Source organism: Callorhinchus milii, unplaced genomic scaffold (genome assembly GCF_018977255.1).
Source record: "Callorhinchus milii isolate IMCB2004 unplaced genomic scaffold, IMCB_Cmil_1.0 Scaffold6, whole genome shotgun sequence".
Lineage (NCBI taxonomy): Eukaryota > Metazoa > Chordata > Chondrichthyes > Chimaeriformes > Callorhinchidae > Callorhinchus > Callorhinchus milii.
In genome coordinates this window covers 25,819,154-25,832,395 of record NW_024704747.1, presented here as the reverse complement: position 1 = coordinate 25,832,395, position 13,242 = coordinate 25,819,154, and the positions used below count along the sequence as shown (strand labels likewise).

The 13,242-nt window shown below is 39.7% G+C and overlaps 1 protein-coding gene across 5 annotated transcripts in view; it reads left to right on the top strand.

The window, feature by feature from the left end:
• The window catches only part of hoxd3a (homeobox D3a), a 37,819-nt gene extending 25,616 nt beyond the window's left edge, over positions 1-12,203 (top strand). For 3 of the 5 annotated variants that reach the window (XM_007890051.2, XM_007890053.2, XM_007890052.2), the window contains 3 exons: positions 3,611-3,690; positions 8,699-9,235; positions 10,627-12,203. In XM_007890051.2, the coding sequence (XP_007888242.2) occupies positions 8,752-9,235; positions 10,627-11,375 (1,233 nt within the window). In that variant the 5' untranslated portion in view covers positions 3,611-3,690; positions 8,699-8,751 and the 3' untranslated portion in view covers positions 11,376-12,203. The remainder of the gene's footprint in view (positions 1-3,610; positions 3,691-8,698; positions 9,236-10,626) is intronic. The other 2 variants (XM_007890055.2, XM_042336051.1) reach the window with 1 other exon arrangement.
• Positions 12,204-13,242: the final 1,039 nt, after the last annotated feature.

The following is a 13,242-nucleotide window of genomic DNA, read 5'->3' as shown; positions in this document are numbered from 1 at the left end:
CTGCAGGCTAAGAGATTGAGTGTGAGAACCACAGATTTATGATAAATTGATACACAGGTAAGCAATAGCATGATAAAATGCAACCTTTAGGAAGAGGTTTGCATAATGCCTTCAGCCAGGAGACGGATTATTCATTCCAAATTGTATGAAAATCAGGTACAAACTGGTGCATTGTTTCAATTTCAACAGCATTTCCGGAGAAGGGGGGGTGGGGGAATGATGTTGTACCAAAGATTGGCGATTTATAAAAGAACCCTTCGCTGTTTCACGAAAGTGCGCAATTTGGAAAAGGTTAGATCGGGCAAACCAGAGCAGTCCTAGATTTGTCTTGTGGCTGAGTTTTAGCTGATTCTGCGGTTTTATGTAAAGGGAAAACGAAATAAAAAGGGATAGAAACCCAGGGAACTTTTCAAACTGTCACTGGCAAACTTAGATCGTAAATCACATTAATTTGTTGTCTCTAGCTTATCGTCAGACTGCAGTCTTCTTTGATTTATGCGCTTCTGAAATATATTGCGGGCTAAAGTTATTGCAGCAGGCTGTATAAATTATTTCTCAATTAATGTTATTGTCGTTCAACGAAAACAAGTTGTGAATTTCTAGGAACTCGGGTAGAAGTGTATCCATACTTGTTTAATATAGGAAGCGTGGGATATTATTTAAAATCTTAAAATTTCTTGTCAGAAACATTTTTCTGCAACACGAATAATTCGATTTTTGTGGCTATGTGCCTAATATAAACGAATTTATGAAGAGCCCCACAGAATACACGTGAATTCAGACTATTTCAGTATCCGCTCCAAATGTCTAGGCGACCAGTTCAGTGGAATTTAGGCGTTAAATTTTAACTTCTTTGCCTTCCAGTTCCAAAGCCGAGTTACATTTGCTTTCACTCCCATTCACTCCTTCTCTTTCAGGGGCTTTTGCTATTAACTGGTATCTAGATTAGTTATTTTCCTTTCCATTTGAATGTCTGAATCCGCACGTTTAAGAATAACATCCTGTTAATAAGGCATTGTAAGATTTTGATCAAACTTTGATTTAATGTCACATAATGAGCTTTTAGTTTTTTTGAAAAAAGAAAATAATCATTTTGCGACAACTAATTCGTAACAGTCTGCTGTGCAGCAGTGGCGAGAACAAGAACCCGGGTTTCTGCCTGGACTGGAAGCTTATTTCGTAAATATGGAAAGGATTGGGGGCATTTCCCAAGACTGTCCAGTGCGCAAAAGTTGTTTTTCACTGTGTGTGTGTGCGCGCTCTGTTCGGTCAAAACTTGGAGGCATCTCACATTTTTCATTGCTCTATGCCTCGGAGCTGCTGGCCTGCCATGTTAGTCAGCTGAATCCAATTACTGTGAGTAGCATTTCATTTTGCTCGATGGGGCCACTCACTTATAACTTCACCTAAAATTTCAATAAACCTTTCCTCAGCTCACGCCAGGGTAACTGCCAACATTCGCCTGGTAACGTGGCTTGCACAACTTTCCATGCCGGAACGAGGGGCAAAAAAACTTTTCAGGCAGCGCGTACAGTAACTGAGCTGGATTTATGGACGGGCTGGTGTTCTGACAGACATTAAATGTAATGCATAACCGGGATCATTTGCAAGCTTTTCCCTGCCAACTCTGGTTAGCAATTTAGAGAGGTTCCAAGGAAAGTTTGGTGGAACTTTCAGCTATTTAATCAGCTCACCACTATTTAAAACGGTTAGTCTGTACGCTTTTAGGCTGGTAATATGAGCCCATTCCTTTAAACTCCCCTACTAAGTTAATAAATAAGATGTTTAAAAACTTACCGTCAAGATTATGGATGATAACAGCTAAGTTGTTATCAAGAACAGCTAGAAGCAACCAAGTGTTCAACGCGTGTCGACTTTTACCCGCTTTTCTTGGAAATTAAAATAATTTACATGCAAATGCTCTACATCAAGCGATTTCAGACAGAAATAAAAAAANGCTTAAAATTGACGTATGGCGACGTGAATACATTACAGACGACATTATGGTGGGAGGCATTGGGCCGAGGACCTATGCCGCTCCGACTGTGATTGGGATCCTCTTCCAACTTCAAATTATATCGACGCAAGTTGGGGTGACTAGTTTGTAAAGTGCTGCGCCTTAGTTGGATTAGAGAGCGATAGAACAGCCATGGTGAAGTTGTGTGATGAGCTGTATTGTGAGGTATTGGAGGAGCTTCCGTTGGTTGTTCATTAAGTGGTGAGTTATTGCTGTACAAGCCAAAGGTCATTTCAAAGGCTTATGACTCTTATATATTGTCAGCTAATGACCGCGATTTCTTTGTATGTTTGCTCTGCCACCCTTGCTGGTTTACAAAATGTATTTTCAGATTTAAGCACTCACTTTCAATTGGTCTAAATACACTGAAATCTCTGCACGTTCATCTTCTGTTCACCCCTCGATCTGCCTCTAGCGCATTCATTAGGAGCCGGCAACATATGTGCAAGGTCTAACTGTGCCGTATTACTGCATTTTAGTTACTTTTTGTATAACCAAGCTGTTTATTGCAGAGATTATGATCATTCCAAATCGATATAAAGTGATACGTGATGTTTGGTATCCCTGTGACAAAGCATAACCGCCTATCAATAGAATACATTATTCATGAGTTTTATATATGGCGCCAGTTTTTTTTCTTGAAACCTCCATATTTGTATTGTTATATTGCTTTGTTTTAAAACCGTGATACTGTTACATAAAACATTGTTGTGTAAGAAACAACAACAAATAAATACGTGTTATAGAGAGGCAAATGCTGTTACAAATCGTGGCTTGGAGCAGGTTCCAACGTTGAATCACCAGAAGCTTTATGTTATTAAGCAGCAAGTCTTATGTATTGCTTCATTCGTATCCAGCTTCATTAAAAGACCATAATAGAATGAGGTGCTTCCCTCCCCTACCAAACCGTGTAGGCCCCAAAATATAATGATCGTTGTGTGTTATAAAACCTGCCGCTGCACCCTCGAGGCACATTTCTGCTACTAAAAGGGGATGGATGTGAAACCCTCGAACTATTAATATATATGCAATTCCACAATACGTATACGAATTATTAGAATCTCTTGAAACAAGTGATTTGTTATTGTATATTCAAGGACTCCCGAGTCATTCTCTGCCAAAATAGTTCGAAAAGCTGAATTGTACATTTTTCTTTAAAAATGTAAACATAAAAATAGGGACGTTATCTGTGTAACCTGATCTTTAGTTGAATTTCCAAGGGTATGGATATCTCGCATGTATCACTAATAATAAAAATACTGATAAGCCTCGACTCAGGAACAATGTATTTTTTAATTTCTGAAGGAAATGAAGTGATGACAGCAACTTACGGATTTCTCTTATTTTTAATCGAATATGATAACTATTTGATTAAAGTCGACCGCAGAGGGATTTCGGTTACCCACGAAACTCATAAATAACAAAAAATAAATGTATTTATTCTGTAAAAATGCAACCCGGGCCTGTGGCCAAGCTCTTTTTCTTTGTTTACTAGAAGCCAGCAGACGACCTGAATAAATGCAAAGTATTAAGAAATATTACCGATGTTTAATATCAATCAAAAAGCATTTTGTTACGTTTTTCTTCTTTCAGAAGAAAGTCAGCAGCGTCTGCGGAATTCAGACGGGTTCCGATTTCAACCCAAAGAAAGTCTGAAAGAGAAAGCCAGGGTGGTAAGTTTTGTTTTGTTTCAGTCCTACACACCGAGTGGAAAAGAATTGCACGCACATAACGTTATATATTCAATGCACACGTTCTCCTTCTGACACGCCTATGTTTGAAGGAGAAATTGAAATATCTGCAGGGCGAAAAAAAAAACACGATTTATCGTCCCACAACATGAGACCGGAAACACAGACGAAATTAATGTGGAGGCTTTAAACACACGCGGATTTATATCTTTGGTTCTTATTTCTTGTAACTGCGTTCGTACTCTTGTGGATGCGAATCGCCATTCTGCTTTGTGCTGAAGGCAATCCGACTCTAAACCGCAATCAGCAATGCCCGCAGCCTGCCTTGCAATATATCATCGTGTCTGGATTACAGATCATAGAGAAAAGTATCCAAAAGTACCAATAGCATTGATTGCACGCCGACATAAAATTCATTTCAGCCAAACGCAATCGCAACCATCGTTGCACAGACTGTATCTTAAACCGTGTGCATATCTTTGAACACCAAAACAAATCCAGAACGGTAAACCCAGCGGTTCAGTCTTCGGAAGAGATTCCTTCCAATGAGTTGTGTTCATTCACGTTAGGGTTAGTTCAGTTTTACCAGCGTTGTGGCTGAATATTTCTCGCTCGGGTTCCAATTTGAACCAATGAGATACACTTCTTGTTTTACGGGCTTTCCACTGTGTGTTTTTTCTTTGGGATTCCACGTCACGCTATAGCTGGGAGACGAGCAAATTCACTGCCACCTAAAATATGTTTTATGGTTCAAATCAGTGCTGCAAACAGCAATCAGATCTGCTCACTGATCGCATAAAGAATAAAAAAAATCATGATTTCGAAGCAGGGAGCTGTGGAACCCGTTCTACCCCCACAATGTGAAATGCATTCGCTTTATCCAACTTATATCCAATAAAGTAATTATGCTAAAATAAACAGTCATAGTTCAAAGCAGAATCTTGGAAAGGCTGTCTTCCTGCAACCCGAATGCCTGTGTCTGGACCCTTGGTATCTACATCACGAAGTAAATACTGTTAACTCGAAAATAGCTTACATTTCCAGGAGGGTAAAGTATACAACCAGCCATCAAGCCGATTTGGTAGAGTCTACGCTGGCTGTTCTGAAAGGGATGATCAGACGAATCTCTGAAACGTGTAAATGATTTCCAGCCAGATACATTAACAGGACTGTTCCGTTAAACATCAACTTATTTAAAACCAGGAGTCTCAACAACGATCCGATTCTGGGGGAAGGGAGGAAAGGGCTGATACCCCCAAAAAAAACTCTGAAGAGGAAACGACCGAATGTGTAAAATTGAAGCAAATCACGAAAACGTGCAGAAGGTGCCACATTTTGTAAGAACCGACCACGTCATGTTTCACTGAACTCGTGCTGAATACGAAGTCACTTTCCGTTTCCCCCCCCCTCCCCTCCCCACCCCCAGCCCCCCACCCCATCCCATCCCATCCCTATTTTCCTTTCTTCTTTTTTCTGATTTCATACCTGAAAGCAAACGTTGAATTTCAAATGTGACTCCCAGCTGCTTGCTTTACAGCGTTTACCAAAGACAACTTTCTGATCCTCCAGCCCGAGCCGCACGCTTCTGGCACATGTGAAAAGCATCTGGTCCGAAAGGCTCTGAGCATTCCTTGGCAACTTTCTGTGGTTTATATGAAATTCTGACCGAGCTGGTGAAACGCCTGATATATATACGAAAACTTGCAGAGTAGGGGATTCTTTTTCCGGCCTTTCCTCCTACGCTCTGGCTGTTTTACACTTCTGAAGATAGCAAGTCTTTGGAAAGTGCCCCCCCCCCCCTATTCCGTATTGAAGCGTTTACAACCGTAGGACTCGCAGTCATAAATTTTGCGTAGCCCACAATGACAGGTGCATTGATATGCACTGTGAGGGCTCTCGCTTCCTAATAACTTCCCACTGCCCACTCCTGTGGCCTTTTAAATTCTTGGCCTACTCTACTGATATCAGTCTGCAAATTACAAGACAACAAAAAAAATCATCCATACGTGTTCTGGTGTTTACATAACGGAATGGTCAGTGTGGACGTAGATAAGAGACACAATGGCGGAGCCCTTCAAGTTAACAATAAAAACCATCAGGACCAATGCATTTTTTCGTGGTTTTCTTAAAAAGTGTGTTTATAATAAGGCCGTACAGCATCGACCCCCTGCACCTATAGTGCGCGATGCTATATATCGGAGAGAATTGAAAATTGACATTTAATTCACTGGCTTCCGTTCATTTTGGTGCATGTGAGCTCCACCCACACCCCCTCCACCACCATCACCGCTTCTTTCAATGTTGCAGTGACGTTTGCCATTTTTGATGACCCAAAAGCACTTATTAATTTGACATTTTTACTTTTCGGTCACGGGCACCGCCCTCACAAGCAATCTGTTTGGAACAGAGAGCAGAGAGAGAAAAAAAAAGTGGTGACGGTCCATACCAAGGTGTTACTTGTCAAATCTGGGTATAAGGTGTTGCACTCTTGCATTTGGAAAACTTGTAAGGTAAGAAAGATTCGAAAGATGCACGCAGAAACAGTTGACCATTGTCCAAATGATTTATGGACTGTGGCTGCGATTTAGGTTCAAGCAGAGTTCACAAGCAATTGCTGTTTCTGAACAAGATTTGCTGCTTCACCACAGTCTTTTTGCCAATACCTTATTAACGTAAGTTTTGATGTTCCAGAGATAGTGCCTTCAAATGCAATACAAGCCAGAAGGCTGGGTATATCGGTGAAGGTGCCGACCCCATCGGGACAAATAATACTGAGTCATTTTCTTATCTCTTAAGGTTTGGACACTGAATTGTGAACAGAAATGTAATTAGATTAAAGATAGTCGAGTTAAACAATGGGAACTAATATAGTATTGAATTAAAGTGGCTGAGAAGAGTATCTGCGAGGTGAAGGCAAATTAACAGAACATCATAAAGCTAAACATTAAGCGACAAACAAGGAATATAGGACAGGAAAGCAAAAAAAAACACTGAATGAGATTTTTTCCCCCTTAAAGGAACAGCTGAAATCTGCACGTGTCCCTCACTACAACTTTGGAGGCCTCAGATCATAACCCTCATATTTCATTATAATGTCAAATCCTGTATGGCTGAAGGCTTGTTCTAAATGAATAGAAAATCTATTTGTGACGTGATATAATAGCGAGATAACTTGTACACCCAATGGTCGTAGTGGTTTATATTATGCTCCGTTTTACTTAGATGAGGTCATTCAATCGCTGAATAGGTACAAAACTAATGCCAACAATACATTGAACTCTGGTCAATCACTTCCTTGTGAAGTTTCACTTTTTCACATTTCGAGTCCTGTGTTTTAATGGTATGTTTTGTCATTCTTTCTAATCAGAGCAATTCAGCTGTTTAGCAGATAAATTAGAATGCCTAATTTGAAGAACAAGGGACCACGTTGCAATTAAAAGGTTGCACATGCTGCCAAGCGCAGTTCAAAACGACTTGCTGGGAGGTCAGATCTCTCCACAATGTTATGGGTGTATCTTAACTTTCCTGGGGAGAATTGGGAAATGCTGTATTGGGAGACATCTTAGAAAAAAANTGCAGTCAATAAAGTTTATTCATAATAATATTGTAATTACACATCGACTGCAACCATTATAATCACTGCCCTAATTTGCATTGTTTCATATCGATTCCGATATCTTTGTATTGTTGAACGCTTATTGATTTTTTAAAAAATGTTGATGACTAATAAACATTATGCACAATTAATTTACTGTTTTTGTTTCAACACAGTACAGCTTAAAATTCTATAACGAGCAATCTATATATAATCTTTTACTAAGCATACATATGCACTGTGATAGTCTCATTCAGTGTGTTTATGTGTGTGTTATGTTTAAATACAATTCATAAGATGGGTCTGGTATGCACATATACTGAATACCAGTGAGTGGATTTCAAATGCTGACTAGCTTATTTCCCATTTTATTTGTAACAAAAGGGGTTTGAAAATGCACTAGTTATACTTTAACCATCTTGCCTGTTCAATGTCAGCAGAAAGATGTAATAAAAGAAACACACTCGCTTCACACAAACCTCCCTTCTGTTGAAGAAAAAGAAACCAACAATGGCAAGGGAACACTTCGCTGGTTTTTCAGGTTTTGGAACTAGCTCGATCCATCATGTCCTATATAACACTGTGTCTAGATCACAGAATAAAACAGGCAAACCCACAGCAAATGCTGCAGGCAAACATGTCGCCCGTGACTATGGCATTTTAGCTCTTTTTAAGAGTTTTGTTTGTTCGTTTCTCACCAGTACAAAAATGGTTTCAATCAGTAAAACCATCTGGGATGGAACAGAATCTACTTATGCTATTGAAGCTTCATTCATACTTATTTTGAGGTTATTGTTTAATAAAGTTGTAGAATAAAGCTGTCTGCTTTTTCATCTGATGTTTGAAATGTTATATGGGGTTGATTTTGCTGCTTTTTTATGTTTTCCTGTGATTTTGCGGAGAATCATTTATAGTACATGACGTGTTTATGATGGATTTTAATGAATGGGTTATGAATTAGTCATTAAGTATTAAATAAACAGCCATCGAAATCCATTAAACGGTAACAGTTTCAATAATTTGAACCATAAACTTTACATTTAATGTGGCAAGTTGAACAAAATGCTGTCGATTCGGGAATTGTGTTTACAATTTGGTCTAACTCCATTCTTTAAAATGTGGCAAAAGTAGCAAAAAGACTCGACCCCCAATACTCTTAACATTAAAACATCTTGAAAGTTTTAAAGGAATTCTGAGCAGTGACACAATATGAATTTCCCCATCGTGTTTATTGAAATTGTATAGATTTGCTCATGTTTAGACTCTTGTTGAATTTTTTAAAAAATCCCCGAATGAACATCAGATTACAGTTCTAGGTTGCTCTTTTTTGTTATACTGACTTATGAGTTCCTGATGGTTCACCATTATTGTCTGCTTTTACCTTGCAACCCCTAGGATTGCTGCGGTTTGCCGATTGGCGGAAGTGTGCCACTTGAACGAGGGTGTCAATGCTATTCGATCAGGGTGTCAAGACCCTATCATTTCGAAATAGAGAGATGCAAAAGACGACTTACTACGATAATTCCGGAGTATTTGGTGGTTACTCTTACCAAAAATCCAACACTTACAGCTATAGCTCCAGTCACCAGACGTATCCAACGTCATCTGTTGAAAATGATTATCAGAGCCCGGCTTGTCCCATCCAAACACCCAGTATCAGAGACCCAAACCATAAACCCACCGAAATAAATGGCAGCTGCATGCGAACAAGTGGCAGCCAGGCCCCTGCCCAGCCCCAAAGCATCAATGAGTCACAACAGCCACCGCCGTTACCACCCTCACCTAATGCAAGTAACACCTCGTCACAGAAAAGAACGAAGTCCATCCCAAATTCCTCTGGCAGCCCGGCTGCTACTCTCACCAAACAAATCTTCCCATGGATGAAAGAGTGTCGTCAAAACTCCAAGCAGAAAAACAACTGCACAGTTGCAGGTATCTTGTCAGTAGTTCACTCGTGTGTCACCTTTTAATCACACAAAGTTTCTTAAACCGTTTATAGTGAACTTCACCAAAAGAAGTCATGTATAGCAGGGAATCCTTTTTTCCCCCCATTATTTTACTGCTGGTAATATTCTACGTTGCTTGGGGAGAGAGGAGGGATCATAACATATGTTCAGGGAATACTTGCAGTGTACTCCAATGATAAATTGTAAAATAACATACCCTTAGAGGTTACAATAATACATGCGTGTAAAATCACTTATGGTTGAGTAGCTCAATGGTCTACTTAGGAAGGATTAGTCAGGAGAAAAAAGGACTGGCGAAACTTTCTAAAATGTGAATTATTCTTCCCTTTGATCCTTATAGGCTATATTGAGGGATCCTGATCAATGCATTTGGTCATGACGGACAAATGACTCGATAATATCAACCCCGAGTTTGTGTAAACAAACTACAAGTTCGTAAAATGCGAGGACGTCAACTCTTGCTTGAATTAGCTATGCACATAAATTGATTCAATTGGTATTTGATCTCATCCTTATCTGTTGCCTTTGTTCACAGCACCCCTTAGGTGTGGAAGTTAGAGCACAGATGGTCCAGTACAGTGCGTAACATGGGTATCGTTTAATGAGATCCATGCTTCATATTCCAATTGTTACTCGTGGGTATTATCAATCGATACAATTGTCATTTAAATGAGAATAACTAAACAGTTGAACTTTACAATGAAATGTAGCCTATTTTCCACGTTACTCTTACCTACTCAACTATTATTTTGAAAAGAAGTGAATGCTGATGAATTAATCTTTAACTTCTCAAAGTTCAACGAAAAAGTCGTGCCATTTTCTGCACCAAGTCCATGCTACTTTTAGTGTAGAAGTCATAAAATAAGATTCAAGAGATTTACTAAACTCCCTCAGAGATTAAACTTTTCACCCAATTATAACTAAAACTACAAGTAAATGAAAAAAATCACATTATCTGGCTTTTTTAAAGTAAAAGTTGATGCTATGAATATAAAAACAAAGTATTATAGTCTTGGCAAGTTCATTAAAAGTGTTTCACTTGTGGAATACCAGTTTTGTTATACTCCAGAAACTTAACATGCAGGAGTCAGAGGTCAGAATAAAAAGAAAATTGTGAGTTAACTAACAACCTTTACAATAAATAGCCATGTCTATCTCTCACCATAATTATTTATTTTATACTCAACCTTAGCTTTGTAACAGCCTGGATGAACTAAATTGTCATTTTTTTGTGAGTGCAACACGCATTGAGAATTGTCGTGATTCAGTCTAGTTTTGTTACAGTGGTAAACTTGTTCATACATTAATGTTTTGTTTTCAAAGTTATCCTGACATTTTATTGTCTTCTTGCCATAGGTGAGAGTTGTGAGGATAAGAGTCCTCCAGGCCCAGCCTCCAAGAGAGTCCGCACAGCTTATACTAGTGCCCAGCTGGTGGAACTGGAAAAGGAATTTCATTTCAATCGTTATCTGTGTCGTCCTCGTCGAGTTGAAATGGCGAATTTGTTAAACCTGACCGAACGCCAGATAAAGATCTGGTTCCAGAACAGGAGAATGAAATACAAAAAGGATCAGAAGGCCAAAGGGATCATGCACTCTCCTATTGGACAGTCTCCAGACAGAAGTCCGCTTTTAAATGCGCCAAATAACATTGGGTTTTCAAGCCAACTGCCCACTGTCAACAATCTGAGTTACGACGCTCCTTCGCCAACATCTTTCACCAAATCCCAGCAAAATGTGTACGGTTTGGCTGCTTACACAGCACCTCTCAATAGCTGCTTAACCCAGCAGAAGAGGTACCCTGGCTCAGAGTATGACCATCACCCTATGCAGAGTAATGGTGGCTTTGCCAATCCTAATTTGCAGGGCAGCCCTGTGTATGTTGGAGGGAACTTTGTTGATTCCATGTCAGCTGCTGGTCCGATGTTCAACCTTAGCCATCTTCCTCATCCTTCATCCGCCAGTGTGGACTACAGCTGCGCTGCTCAGATACCAGGCAATCACCACCATGGACCTTGTGACCCCCACCCCACATACACAGACCTGACTTCTCATCACACATCTCAGGGAAGAATTCAAGAAGCGCCCAAACTAACTCATCTGTAATGGACACAGCACGGTTTGCCCAAGCGATGTCACCTCGCTTTTTTATTACCTCATTTGTATCAAGTATTCTCCTGCTTTGAGACTGCCAGCAGCATTTGTCAACCCACCCACCACTCATTTCCTATCCGTTACATTGCTTTTCTGTGTTTGTTTAAGGGTCCTTATGCCAGCTGTTGTGTTCCCCCCCCCCACTTTCGGTATGGTCCTAGTGCAAATGCAGAAAACAAATAGAGGAACAATTACTTGAAACCGGTGATTAAGAAGGTAAGACATAATGATGTCAGTGGGCTGCAAGCGCTTCTTCTTAAGATGGATTTGAAAGACTGTGATTCCACACATTCCACTTTGGTGAGATTCTGCCTGTAAACTGGTTTTATTACCCAATAGCCCGAGCTCTGTACTTTTCAGTAAGAACGAACTGCATTGAACGTCAATGATATGTATTTATTATTTTAACTCGAAACAAAAAAGATTTTTCTATCACTTATTTATCCTCGTCTTAATGTATTTATGTGGAAATTTATAGATCTTATACAACCTGACTTTGACCTGTTTGATCCATGTCTGTTACAATCATATTTCTCCTCTTTAGTAAACCTGGGTTTAAACTAGATGAGAGGATAGTTTCTTGAGCAATTGTATCAGTGGCTGATGTTTGTAGTTTATGTAAGGGTTATTTCTGAAAGCAAACTTGTAAGTTATGATTGTAGTTAATCAAAGAAAATGTGACACTACACAATAGACTATACACATTTCTATAAGAATACTTTATTTCAATTGTCTGGTTCTATTTCGAAAGATATTTAGAATAAAAATCTGTTCTTTGAACAAACCTGTAGCCTTTATTTACTAATAATACACGAGCTGTGTGCTTCGCCATCTTGTCTCCTTACTTGTCATTAACACAATACAGGCCGACTGTTGGGATGTGGAGCCATTCAGCAAAGCTGAGAGCCCGCCTGAAATGCATGTGCAGCATTAAAAAAATTATTCTCTCAAAATGCAAAAAAAAAACACACAATCATCCCGATGAAGGCTCGTTCTGAGCTAAAGCAATGCTATACGAATCTGGACTATAAAGAGTTAAGAGGCTGACAGACTCGCAGAATAAACGGGAGACAAAGACAAAGGATTGAGGAGATGACGGGAAGAGACACAGGAAAGCAGGAAAAGATAAATAAATGAGAAAGGGATAAAATCCAACAATGTGTACATTGATTACAGTTGCCTTCCATCATATTTGACTTTCCCAGAATACTGAAGTATTTACACTCACATTGGTACATGTAACTGTTCTATTACAATATGTTCAAGAGTGGGGGGGTGGGGGGTGGGCGGGGGAGGAAGGGGTTTAGCGTAGTTGTACTTTTACAACATGCACAAGGCATAAATCAAGATATAACCTGAGCAAACAAGTCCACAGCTATTATCTGCACCCGTAGAAATAAATCCAACAGCAGACCTCGGTGTCCATTACCGTTATATTACGCACGATGTGTTGACTGCGAGGCGGAGGGGAGACTAAATGCGGTGGAATAAAACCAGGTGCTGCAGACAAGAAGATGATGAATTTTGGGGGTCAAGAAATAAGCCACAATAATCTTCACAGCAGCAATTCGCAAACTCGTCCCACGCAACGCCATTTTGGTTGACAAAACAAATGAGCAGAGCAGCACCAGCTCTGCCAACGGGACATTTGTTGTCTCCTCCTCTCCAAAAAGGCAGAGATTGGTTTTAAAATCTCAAAAGACACGTTCACTTCAAAACGGCGACGTTTTGACCAAGAGCTGCACCTAACAATCCACATGCTTTGCGTTGAAGGGTTAGAACTAATCCCAAATACCCAGATGGTATGATATAGCATTAT